The following is a 14,435-nucleotide window of genomic DNA, read 5'->3' as shown; positions in this document are numbered from 1 at the left end:
TAATAGAGAATATTTGCAATAAGCTATCTGTCTGTTAAAATATTATTATTGCATATGTTATTAACTATAGTAACAAATTTGCACTGAATTTAAACGTATATGAGCATCGGGAGGCTGATTTTAGTGTTCATGACTTCATGTGAGTCGATTTGCCTGATATGAATATCTTACATCCTTCCTGCGATATTTATTATGGAATAATTCCGGCTGAGTAAAACATCAAAATTTTTTACTTCCATTGACAAGATGTCAAGTTTATACAAACGAACATTTATTTAACAACATAATGCGCGGTATATTAACATTATTTCTCTAGTTTCTTCTGGCGTGGTTGAATAAGACTGATTCAAACAATAACGGCCCTAGCATGCATGCGTTATAACACATGTTTACAAATGTTTGAAAGTAAACGACATCAGCGTCATCAGACAACGCATTACATGATATTCAATGACAATGTGCGGCGTTAAATTATTTTAATTTCGTTTTCACTTTAACTGTAGAGTGGAACATATGCAATGAAAATGTTATAAAACAGGGCTGGTGTGCCTTAAAGCGATATTGGCATACAAGACCGGTATTTGCCCCCGGACTAAAGCCAGTACCTTTCCTAGTATGACAATATTGCCTTAAGGCATACCAGTCTCCAAGTATATTCTTCAGAAAGGACATAACAACTGACTAACTAACAATGAAAGGCCACTAAATTCAGAATTATTGCAGAGATGCTACGAATAATTTATTTAAAGGACAAGGAATGGCTGACGTCTCCATCCATGCCTTTCATACCGCTGAAATAATTTTAAAAGTCGGACCAATATTAAAACGATACAAGTATAGCAGGTTGATATTAAAGAAAAAGGCTGATCATGGATAAGAATCGAGCTAAAATAAATTAGTATAAACTTAATGCTCAAAACAATCTCATTTTTAAGTCGATTCTGCAAATTATTTCACTTCTTTAAATGATCAAAATAATACCGTAGTAGACATAATAAACAAAAGAAAAACATTGCCTTTCCCTTTAAATACGTATCTGTGTATTAAGTTATATTTAATTGTTAGCTTTAATGCTATCATAAGAATAGAATTATTCGACACACTAGTGTAAAATTGGAGAAAATTATCATTGCCTACCGTAAGTAATTCAAGTTTCCTGAAACTCCATTTTGTATAAATTAAGTCCAGTTCTCTGTAACAAAATGCAATACACATTTTATAGTTGACTCTGTACGCTGGTTCATTTTTGTTTTTATTTGGTTTAACGTCGTATTAAAACAATTATCAGTCATACTTGATGGTGGTTGAAGACCCCAGGTGTTCCTCCAAGCACTATCCCATCATCGGCTGGCACTTGGGTAGAACCACCGATCTTCCGTACGCCAGCTGGATGACATGTACCCCGAGATAGGCTAGAACCCACATGGGTGATGAGTAAGTTAACATTGGATTCCGTAAATAAACTTTTTTTCTAAACACCCTTCATGAATTAATGACAGTTGTAATATTTTACATAAAAACAAAACAGTTTGTGAAAAGATTACCTCACAGAAGTGCTTAACAATAACTTATGAGCAACGAATTAAACATACCTTTCACAAGCAACATCAAATTCACCAGACTTTTTTTTTCATTATAGTTCCAATGTTTCTTTAAAAATCAAATTATGTTAGACACTACTTCATAAATAATTGTGCACTTATATTACATGATTTCGTCCAAAATGTTTGAATACAGTCAGTAATTACTCGTATTTGAAAAAGATGTAATTGAAAACTTCATAATTCGCTCTGTACACTCAACAAAAGCAGTTATCAATACAGTTTGCGCAATCTCATATTGCGCAGTTTCATAGTGCAGACTCATTGATCGAGGTTTGTGCATATCTTGCAAGGTAAATTTAAACCATATGGAATACGACATTAAATGTAAAATAAATTAGACAATAATTTTCAAACCTTGATAAATTGAATTACATTGCACACTCCTATCAAACATAAAAATGTACAAATTTGGAAAAGAAGAAAACGTTCGTATAAATTGCTGTAAACCTAGAATTGTTTTCGCGCTTTTTAAATTAGCGCCTTACGCGGATAGTATATTTCCGTGAAATTAAATAGCCGCGAAAAACTCTGTTCTAACAAAAACGCGAAAGATTCTAGCACCAGCTTATATAGATCGCTATAAAATGGTTCTGTGCTTACACATACCTGGATATTAATAATTCATATTCTTGTACCGTAATTGTATTACATGAGTGCACAAATCCACATTATTTCAATTGATTTACAATTTACTTATTTATGAAGCAACAGCATTTTCAATATCGATCCGTAAGGCAAACAGGGAATAAAGACAAAAACAATATGCATCTATCGAACGACAGATACATGCAATTTGCAGCCGGCAGCCAATACGATATATTATTTGAAAGTAAAATAGTGTGTCTATTTATGCTAAGAGAGAGAGAGAGAGAGAGAGAGAGAGAGAGAGAGAGAAGTTTATTCATACAAGCATCATAATAATACACATTACATGACACAAGCATCATAACAATACACATTACATGATATATTTGATGTAGGTCAACATGACCCATGATCAAATAAAAAGTTGACAATTAATACAAATTCTGAAAAGGATTGCCAATTGCGGAAATATGCTTAACGTGTTTATTACATACTTGCCTAGCCTTAAGACTAATAAAAAGATGATACAAATCTGATAATAATTAAATGAAACTGAAAATATCGTCAACAGGGAAATTTTTCACGCGTCGTCATACATGAAAGTGTTGTCACAAATGACGTCACACATCAGTATTGAACTTTGAACGTCAATTGAAAAAATATTGACGTATAGAAATACATTGTATGTAAACGGGAATTAAAAACGCGTATGTAATAATAAAGTTTTCTAACAATTGCAAAGTTGTCACAGGAGGCTATGTTGATAAATCGCCTATTTAAATGGCAAACAAATGAGAGTGTAATAACAGCAATTTACTAACTGTCAAATATTGGAGATGTAAATAACCTTTGATGTGGATGAAAAGGATTAGGGTGCATTTATAATTCAAGGGTACAATAAAACTGAATGTTTTCGAGAATACTATAAATGCAACTATGCAGTTGAAGAAAGCTTTTCAGTTTGTATGCTGAAGTGTCATTAAAACTGGGTAACCTCGGAGCATCACCTAACATATTTAAACATTCTGTAAAGGTACATTTTAAGCCATTTTATGACACAATTTTAATACTGATCTCAATGGCAGTAGTTGACGTACACTACTTAACATGTTCAGCCAGTAGCAGATGTAGCAAAATAATATAGAATCTAATTTTGCCGTTAACATTTATCTAATTCTGCCGTTAACATTTATAAGAAACAAAACTGGTTTGTTTTTCATCTTTTTCTATACAAAAATATATCCAGCCATTAACAGGTGTTGCGAGTAATATAATATTGACGATAACATTGTCAACAAACAAAACTGATGTGTATTTATGCTTTTATTGTAAATAAAATCACACTTACTGTTCATGAATCATTAGATGAATTTCCAAATCTGTCCTTTAGAAAGGCTTCATTTTAGTTTTCAACAGTTGATTAAATTAATTATTTTACTCCAACATCTAACTTTTTTTTTCATTTATCAAAGTTTATTTTAGAGTGTTCCATCAGGTTTAAACATAATCAAGAAATTTATTTTTTTGCAATGAATAGAAAATCAGATAACATAGTTAAAAATTGTATGGATTGTAACTGTAGATTTTACAGATATAATAAAATTGACAGCTATTCAATATTCATGTTTTGTTAGGGTTCGGTTTTATTAATTATACTATTTTGACAGTGTATTAAGATGCTTTTATAAATCTATTTATAAATCTATCCAAGGTCATAGTAATTATAGAAAATTTCCAAAATGACAAATACAAAGCACATTAAATGTAATTTGTTTATTTGGTTTAAAAAATAAAATTTTAGTCTAAATGATATGGGTACACGTAAAACAAATTCCTATTGTACACTTTTCGTGGTTGAAATTGAATAACCTGATAAAACGGGACAGGTTTCAGGTAAATGAAGTATGTATCATTCTGAATTTATTTTCCAAACTTTTAAAGGCCAAGCTGTTATCCAAAAACAGTACGTGATTTATAAGAGACTTCATGTACAGTATTGTCTGTGATACATCTGAACATGTACACGGTATAACCAAACTTTCTGGAGTTCCATTAAAATGTAAAATTCTTAATCTTTCCTTTTTCTCTTACCACCGAACAAGACAACTGCTTTCTCAACATAATGTAACGATGTAGTTCAGATCAGAATGAACCTAGAGCATTAAAGGAAGGTTTCTATAAAATTTAACCATCTAAAATATTTAAAGAATACGAAAGTCGATTTATGTCAGTTTTGTACGATGGCACAGAGGTGACATATGGGTTTTTTATACTAGTACGTGCGCACGTAATAACTAATATGTGTGCATGTATTAGTATGAAAAACATCACCGCACATAAAGTAGAAAAAACATATGCACACGTATAACTTATTGCGTCTGCACGTAACAGCTAATATGTGCGTACGTATTAGTTGAAAAAAAACATCACCGAACGCATTGGTATAAAAACACCAGCGCACATAGAAGTAGAAAAACATCTGAGCACGTATAACTTATTGCGTCTGCACGTAACAGCTAATATGTGCGTACGTATTAGTTAAAAAAAAACATCACCGAACGCATTGGTATAAAAACACCAGCGCACATATAAGTAGAAAAAACATCTGAGCACGTATAACTTATTGCGTGTGCACGTAACAGATAATACAGGCGCACGTATTCGTTTTAAAGAAACATACATACACATTTAATTTATTACATGAGCACGTAATTGCTAATACGTGCGCACGTGTTAGTTTCAAAAACATCTGCAAACGCACTGGTATAAAAAAATCAGCGCACATGCAAGTTTAAAAACATCTATGTACGTATTGCTATAACAACATCTTCGTACGTATAAAGTAATATGTGCGCACGTAATAGCTATTACGTGTGTAAAACATTCAAATGTTCATGACTTGAAATTAGTACAGACCATTCTACTAACGCATTACTTTCAAAGTACTTGAAGATTTTGTTTTGCGTAAAATCTTACACCATTGAGGCAACTGTCATATCTAGGTGAACTATCATAATGGTGGACACACAGTCGTTGACTGGGACACTTCCAACAATGATGATGTCAGATCACTTGTCTCTTTGTCAGTGTTATGACAGCTTTTGCTTTACATATATTACCTTCTGGCTACTGTTAAGTTAAGGGTGCTTCTATTACATGATGACTGTGTTATATACAGATCAGTCAGGGCACATCCAGATTCATTTCTGCTACAAAATGAATTGATCATGGAAGATGTACATACATTTTAATAGGAAAAAATGGTATGTTATGCATGCAACTGGTACTGCAAACCAATAATCGGTGTTGATAATCGTTATTCTGATGTTAGTCAAGGAATTTACCTCGGTGTAGCAGTTACCTCAAATTTATCATGGTCGTTGCATGTACCTTAGATTTTTGGTGAGGTAGGTCAAAACTTAGGGATTGCTGCGATTTTGGGTGGTTGCAATTTTTGAAAAATGGCTTTCGCTGTTTAATATTATGCTATTTTTTATAAAAGAAAAATCATTTCATTTAAGAATTCTGCCAAGGCAAATGCATACAATACCAATATTAGAGCAATCACAAGTAAACGGACTAATCTGTTGATGCATTCTATAAACATCTAATTATCTACTATGCCCGTCATGCAGCATAATGGTTAATGTAACAAAGTATTCTTTTTTCAAAACAGCTTAAATCACAGTAACTGATCTAATGACTTTTGTTATTCTATAGACGTATTAACTGCTTAAGATATTGTCGTGTATGTCCCTATTTGAAAGAATTCCTATTTGAATAATTTATTACTTAGCTCGTGTACATGATATCTATCTGTGGCACTTATGTTATTTACGAATATACACAGGCTTATTATAAAAAGCAGGATGTACCAAGAGACTAACGTGTTACCGATATGTTTGCAGATCTTACTTTGTAAACATAACTTAATCACAAAGTTATTACAAGTATTGAACTTAAATACTAGATACGTACAGTCGAGTTCACTTAATACGAACTCGCTTGATACGAATTTTCGGCAATAACGAACAAAACCCGGATTCCCCGGCTGAGTCCTTCTATTTCTTTGTAAAATTATTTCGGTAATAGCGAACTCGCTTCATACGAATTTTCGGGAGATACGAACACATTTTGGAAGTCCCAATGAGCTAAAATGTTACAAGTTTCCATTTTTTGATACGAACTAATTTTAGATGTTGGCGGCCACTTTTTTGCTTCGCTTGATCTTTTAATAGTTTGAACTGTAATAAAATCGATGTTTGTTTGATTCTATTGTATTACCGACAAATATCACAATAGCAGGATTATAAGGTTAAATCATCAATTGTCATAAACTGTTAAATGCATGCTTGTGAAAATTGTCCAATTACATGACGCCTAAACTGTTGTCCAAACACTATACCATCTCAATGTTTATTTAACTGCGATCTGTCAGTTAATCCCTTAAAGTAAATATCACGTTGCACGAGCTTTTCATTATTTATGCATGTTAAGTACTGGCGTCTGCACCAGACAGTAAATTAAATATCGGTAGATAGCATTAGAAAGTTTCTGGAGGATAAAGGCTCAAAGGAAAAATTATTCAAATATTGCTCAGAACTAGAGGCATTTGGCATTCAGGAACTAAATAATAGTAAATACAACCAAAAATTACCAGTTTTTTTCAAGTAAAAGTTTGAAATACCATGTGTAAAGTACCGGTTTCAAAAATGCATTGACGTATACATACACGTTACAGTATTTCTGTGTATCTATATGTGCTATAAACACTTGTACAATACATTTGTACATTAAAATTCATTTTTCATACATTTTTACCTGTTTAAGTATGACTTTTGTTGACTTATTTCACTGTTAACTGAATACACACACTTGATCAGTTAAAACTACTAATGATTATCTATTCACTACTGTGTTTTTATTTATCGGGAGCTGTTCACCGGCGATACCGGTGATACTGCCCAACTGGCTCGGGCAAATTATCAGGGAGTCATACATTCGTTAATACGAATTTCGTTTGATACGAGCATATTCCCCAGGTCCCGAAGAGTTCGTATAAAGCGAGTTTGACTGTATATACTACTGGTATGAAAACCTAACATGAAGTGTATTAGGTTAGCCACTAACATATCTTCGAGTACCGTTTATTCGTTTTTGCGTTTGTATTTCTATCATATAAATTTAGGCTATATTCAATGTGTACATACTCGTGTATTGTCAATTACTTTAACCTGAGCACATATTTTGTACAGAGAAGAGAACAAATAAGTACATTTTTAGAAATTGTAAATCGAAAATAGTCCATCCTTACTGCGATTTTTTCTTTCTTCCGAAAATCGTTACTTTTAACAATATCACGCAATAAATTTAGAAATATACTAGAAAGCAAATATGAAAACTAAATAAATACAAATCTTTTTGAAGTAACTATTTGGTTTTCTATTATACAAACTTAAAAGGGCTACAATATGGATAAAGTTCTTTATTTTTTGAGGAAAAATACTTTTTTTCTAGTAAAATGTGACAGATGGGGTAACATGTCATGCGTAATATTGCAGTGAAGAAGCACTGGAAATTTGGGTATTGTGCTCATCGCTACATGTAGATACCGTCGTTTACATGACTGGAACAAAAAGGTTGAAAAAGAAGCTCATTATCTAACATGACACTCTCAAGTATCTCTCATACATGATCGCAAATCTATAAGCTGTGAAACGGAAGAGAAAATGTGACGGATTATTTTGTTATGTTCGATATATGACTCATTCGTTTACACCATTTAAGGCAATCAATGACTTGATTATTTTAAATGATATGTATTCCTTTATAAAACTACATCAGATTCTTCAGTAAATATGTTTGCAGGTATGACCATGCTATTGAAACATAAATTGCATAAAACCGATAAAACGCTACACAGCCTACACCCACGAATTATGTCCAAAGTAAACAAATGAAACAAAAGTAAGCAAAACAAAATTCTACTCGGTTTATCCGAGCTTTTCCATAAGAAATATTGAAATTTGTAACAACCTTCATGGGCTTAAGTGTGGTATTCTTTCATGAAATATCTTTAAATTAACTAAAAACTAAAACAGAGCCTAGCCCAGATTCAATTGAAGTTACTGTTTTAAGTATAAAACGCATCAATGATAACAATACACTTGACGTGTGCTTTTTCTATACATGTACAAGAAATAACGCAATATATTCACAAGTCTTTTCTTACTGTTAAACAATTTACAAATAGTTATAGTTTTAGCATCGGCGCATGTTTAAGTTTCATTTTCTGTAAAAGCCAAAGACATAATATGCCAGTCTAAATCTTTTTCTATTAATCGAGTTTTACCTTATTAAAATATATAATCCAAATCCGTCTGTCAATTGATTTTTTTTTCTAATGAATGAAAGGCAAACGCTAATCTCTCCCGCTAGCGGAAATCAATGATTGCAACAAAGCCGTTGAGACTGAATCAACAATACGTTCAAGTGGCATTTGATAACTTAAACCGCTAGCATATGCTGGGTATAGGCTTGTAAATAACGTGGCACATACAATGGACTTGTAGTATTATATTTCCGACACACAATAAAGAACTCTGAGGGAGTAACGCAAAATACATTTGCCAAAGTTTTATATCTTTCCGCTTCACTGAATCTTTTCATGATCTAAATGTATCTTCAGGTGCAGATCTATCAACGAACTAAGTGGAAACCTTCATTACTAATATTACAACAATGTTTTCTGTACATACCTACAAATAGTGCTATTTTGAAGATAATTTTTGCAACAAACATTCAAAATAATATTATAGATGTAAATATTAAAATAATTTTAATCATTATAAGTCATCAGACAAAAACAAAGGTAAAGATTCAGGCGTCAGATTACAATGATATCATAGAGGTGATTTTATATTTTCTTTGTTATTGTACCGAGACCAGCCAGTCGAAAAAGTGACAGCATGACCATCCAATAAGTTAATACATCATCTATTACTGAAATGTTTCTTTTTCGGGAAACAGTCTATTAATAGGTTTCCCATTTCATTAATAGGAAATTTGATAGTAATTATAGTAACTTGTTTTCTGTTTGTGTAGCAAAATCACCAGTTTCTACTAGTTTCATTTCAAAGGCTTATTGAATAAGAATACTTATATATGATATCATTAAATAATCTATATTATTGCAAACCTGGAACACATTCCTAATTTCTACCTTCAAATATTTTAAGTCATAATTACATTTATTTAAATATTGAAATCATTAAATTTCAATATCTACCAACCTGAAAACTCAACTCCCAAATTGGGAAGGTCTGAATAGCACATCTAAGAAATCTAAGACAGCGCTTAAAGTCATTAAAAAATCACTAGTATAACACTTCAAACATGTTTCTGCCTTTATGAAATAAGAAATAGGTCATAGCTAAATAGTGCTTTAACACTATTTATGCACGGTGGTTGGCGGTTATACGTCGGGCAAAATAATTATTTGTACGATGTATTACAACCCGAGTGAATTATTAGCGTTAAAATACGGTTTTGATATAAATGATTTCAATTCTAATATGCCCTTAATCTAAAAGAGTAGATAAAATATAGTAACGCTCTTTCTTGGTCGCAACAAAAGCATTGACGTCACTGCACGTTAACGTCACGTCATCTTAGCGTAAAGTGTATTAACAGAGAAAAGCAATTAGAACACAAAATAAACAAACAATTAAACTAAATATCAACAAATTCTTTCACAATTGTTTGTGTGACTAGATCTAATACTAAACCACTTTTATTATACACAGATTTTTTATTTTTGAAATTAGTTACTCAAGCATAACTTTGAACATGAACATTTGATCATCAGTGTTTTAAGTTTCAAGGCAACATTTAATCAAATTTTGAACTTCGTGTTATCAGTATCAGATCAAAGTTTTGTATTGAAAGGAATACCCCCTACCCCCGTACCACATACTATTCTGTAAATATGAATGATACATGTAATAGTCAGCTTTACTTATGTCTGTTACATAGACAGGTTCATTGATAAAATGCCTGGATACGACCTCAGTAAATATAAAACATATCATGAATGAATGGAAAATAGTTTTATTAATTGGAAACCCCGGTAACGTTATTGTCTTTTTGAAGGTAAAATGTAAAATCACAAATACTGACACAAGAAATTACGTTTTCACTAGGACGTTGTAAGGAAAGAATAACTACTATATTCAGGCAGTGGAACTAAAAATACAAACTCCAAATAGGCACTACCTATTTTGAATATATGTGTAGTTAACTACATCAAAGTACACAGTGAAAAATAACTGAAATATCATTTTCGAAAAAAGAGTTATTTGAGCCGAACAAAATTATCCCGAAAAAATGTTTTGAAAAACTGAAGACAACTCCACTAAGACTTTATTGTTGGCTTAGGTGAATGTTAGTATCTCATGCAAAACCAAGACTTTTTATCTCTATGCATGAAAATATCATGCATAGTTAATACAAGGATTAGCCGTCTAAAAGAAAACTATGTTATGATTAAAACAGTTAATGTCCTGGAGAAGTGCGACATACCTTGTGGTGAAATTTGTAAACAAACAGACGATTGTTTTGAAAAGGGCAAAACCCATAGAATTTCACAAGGTAAATATGTTGAAAAAGCTACTAGTCAAAAGAGAACAATCTCTGATACCCATATTTATGCGTCAAAGTATGGGAAACATATCTAGAATTATGTGAAGATTTATGAAATCAATTTCATGAGTGTTACATGCATGATTGCGTTATCCTGCATTGAATTTAATATATATAACTGACTTTTCCTTTGCACTGATATAACATATACATGGTTAGGATTGACAAACGGTGTCAACTCACTAATTTCACTCTGTAAACAGATTGTTTCCCTTGTGTTAAGAGGTCTTAGGGCAAATCTCTCCTATATGAAATTATTTTTACAACTAACATATAAGTAATAGATGCCGATCAAAGTTGAGGTATACATCGCACACTAACCTGAGCCTCGTGCAATACGTGAATACTGATTCGCGATGCTTAGCTATCAGTCAATCCATGTGCTATAAGATACTGAAATAATCATGATAGTGTCTGGTACGATACGACACGGGGCATTTCGATATTCAATCTGCCGCGTGTCGTTTCTTTGGTCGCACAGCGCTCGTCATTTTCTACCAAAGCGCAGAGTCCTCACACATTACGCACAACAGAAATTTTATCAAAAGAAAAAAAGTAGTATTTTTACTTTCCCAAATTGTGATTGTTATATTCCGATCGAACTTAAATATTCCGAACAGTAGATTCGAGATAGGCGCAACATTGGAGTTTGTTATGTTTTAAATTGAACATTTCAAATGTATAAGGATTTTTTGTATATCCTCCGTCTTGAAAGAAACATTTCGTTAATATCAATATTTGTAAATTGAAACTTTCAAGCACATTTAATATTTTGGATAAAATTTCATGTGGTCCAATTAGGGGACATGCCTTCAGCAGTTAGGATGAACATTGCAGTATCAAAATACTTAAAACCCATGCCATTGCATAAGGTAGTAACTTCGCAGATTAATATCAAAATTCATATTTTTAACTAAGAGATAAATTGTAGATAAATTTCTTCTGTTTTACATCAAATTATTACCGCTAACGAGCTTTTATTTAATCATGTTTAGGTTTTTCTAATCAGCCTTCGTCTTGAAAGAAACATTTTCTTTATATCAATATGATACTTTTAATCATGTGTACCGGATACTCGTCCGAAATGAAATACTAGCTACAGTCAAACTCACTTTATACGAACTCTTCGGGACCTGGGGAATATGCTCGTATCAAACGAAATTCGTATTAACGAATGTATGACTCCCTGACAATTTGCCCGAGCCAGTTGGGCAGTATCACCGGTATCGCCGGTGAACAGCTCCCGATAAATAAAAATACAGTAGTGAATAGATAATCATTAGTAGTTTTAACTGATCAAGTGTGTGTATTCAGTTAACAGTGAAATAAGTCAACAAAAGTCATACTTAAACAGGTAAAAATGTATGAAAAATAAATTTTAATGTACAAATGTATTGTACAAGTGTTTATAGCACATATAGATCTAGCACATATAGATACACAGAAATACTGTAACGTGTATGTATACGTCAATGCATTTTTGAAACCGGTACTTTACACATGGTATTTCAAACTTTTACTTGAAAAAAACTGGTAATTTTTGGTTGTATTTACTATTATTTAGTTCCTGAATGCCAAATGCCTCTAGTTCTGAGCAATATTTGAATAATTTTTCCTTTGAGCCTTTATCCTCCAGAAACTTTCTAATGCTATCTACCGATATTTAATTTACTGTCTGGTACAAAATTTTAATTTGCAGACGCCAGTACTTAACATGCATAAATAATGAAAAGCTCGTGCAACGTGATATTTACTTTAAGGGATTAACTGACAGATCGCAGTTAAATAAACATTGAGATGGTATAGTGTTTGGACAACAGTTTAGGCGTCATGTAATTGGACAATTTTCACAAGCATGCATTTAACAGTTTATGACAATTGATGATTTAACCTTATAATCCTGCTATTGTGATATTTGTCGGTAATACAATAGAATCAAACAAACATCGATTTTATTACAGTTCAAACTATTAAAAGATCAAGCGAAGCAAAAAAGTGGCCGCCAACATCTAAAATTAGTTCGTATCAAAAAATGGAAACTTGTAACATTTTAGCTCATTGGGACTTCCAAAATGTGTTCGTATCTCCCGAAAATTCGTATGAAGCGAGTTCGCTATTACCGAAATAATTTTACAAAGAAATAGAAGGACTCAGCCGGGGAATCCGGGTTTTTTTCGTTATTGCCGAAAATTCGTATCAAGCGAGTTCGTATTAAGTGGACTCGACTGTAGATGGTAACTGGGATTATCTTTTTCGATCAAAAGCCGGAAATTCACCATATGACCAATAAATGTATGACGTTCAACCAAGCAAGAAAGTAACTAGCACCTTCTCTATATAACTCGAACGCGGAGAACATACCGTGCTACTCTGGATCGAAGCCGCAACCTCTAGATGCAAAGCACTACTCTACTTTCAAAGATAATCAGACGGGTTGACATGACAAGAAGAACTTTTAAAACTACTCTGGCATAGAAAGAAATGGAGAAGTTAAGTTCCAACTATATATATTCGACAATTTACCTGTGTATTCATACACTTATTGAAGTAATTTAGTAACAGGAAACGTATATAAACAATGTTTCCGCATATTTGTCAAGGTAACTGCTGAAATTGTGTATACATGTACGAGTGTATGTGCTTGCAAAACACGAGCGTATGTTGGTAATTTGATACTAACCTACCAGTCAGGGGCCAATATCTCGAAAACGTATCGTAAGTTAAGGTATGATTTACGATAAACCTAAGATAATACTAAGGTAACGTTATTCAGCTATCTCCAAAGACCTCTTAACACCCTCATAAAGGGTTCGTAACTTAAGGTATTGTTATCTAGTTACGATATCGTAAGTCGTGGATAATCCATTTAGTGACGTCATTTTCGACCAACTGCACGTGTATCTGATAGTCCAAAAGCTGTCTGTTGCTGAACATCATGGGAAATATGTCCATATTAAGTGTATTTATCACTTGCAACTGTATAATGCCTACTAAAAAGTATTCAATTTTACATTTCATCAGACTTAATTCCGTAATAAAATAAAAACAATTGTCTAATATTTATTCAGGGAAGACTTCTAAAATGTTAGAGATGCCTATAAGCTTTACGCTCAACTAAACTTTAAACTTTTAGTCACATATACCGGTACCAAGTTTTGTAAGGCATGTACGGTATTATTTTAGACTAGGGTATTCAAAAACAAATTTCATACATAATTGTATTCAAAGAACCTTTCTACTTAACACCTTTTCAACTGTATCGACTCGGCCTTAAAATACCCAACATCTGCAAAGGAGTGTTGTCGAAACAATCTACTGTACCGATAAGGCAACAAAAATTGTTGCAGTTTGCTATAAACAATGTCAAACTTTTGATGATAAAGTAGAGTTTCACGCCCTTTTCTGTGATAAAATTAGTCAGTTAACGGCATTAGTATCCCTGGGTTCCTTACAAGTCTTAATTCCCTGTTTGATATTTGTCTTTGTTTTTAAGCTGTTCTCCAAAAATACCTGACAACTCCCCCTCATAAGTCAGAGGTGGAAAAT

The 14,435-nt window shown here is 32.6% G+C and overlaps 1 protein-coding gene across 5 annotated transcripts in view; it reads right to left on the bottom strand.

Moving 5' to 3' along the window:
* Window positions 1–14,435, bottom strand: part of LOC123540454 (uncharacterized) — a 43,010-nt gene that overhangs the window by 21,944 nt on the left and 6,631 nt on the right. The window contains exon 1 of one of the 5 annotated variants that reach the window (XM_053526589.1): window positions 8,542–8,682. The exons of 1 other annotated variant lie outside the window; for it this stretch is intronic. Coding sequence is in view for 2 of the 4 variants with exons in the window: in XM_053526587.1 (XP_053382562.1) it covers window positions 1,593–1,608 (16 nt within the window). In the remaining 2 variants the exon portion in view is untranslated. Of the gene's footprint in view, window positions 1–1,137; window positions 1,280–1,592; window positions 1,782–8,541; window positions 8,683–14,435 lie in introns of those variants that run through there. 3 more of the 5 variants (XM_053526587.1, XM_045325498.2, XM_053526590.1) reach the window with 3 other exon arrangements.

The sequence above is a fragment of the Mercenaria mercenaria genome, chromosome 16 (assembly GCF_021730395.1).
Source record: "Mercenaria mercenaria strain notata chromosome 16, MADL_Memer_1, whole genome shotgun sequence".
Taxonomy (NCBI): domain Eukaryota; kingdom Metazoa; phylum Mollusca; class Bivalvia; order Venerida; family Veneridae; genus Mercenaria; species Mercenaria mercenaria.
The sequence above is the reverse complement of the archived record's forward strand: the minus strand, read 5'-3'. Positions and strand labels throughout refer to the sequence as shown.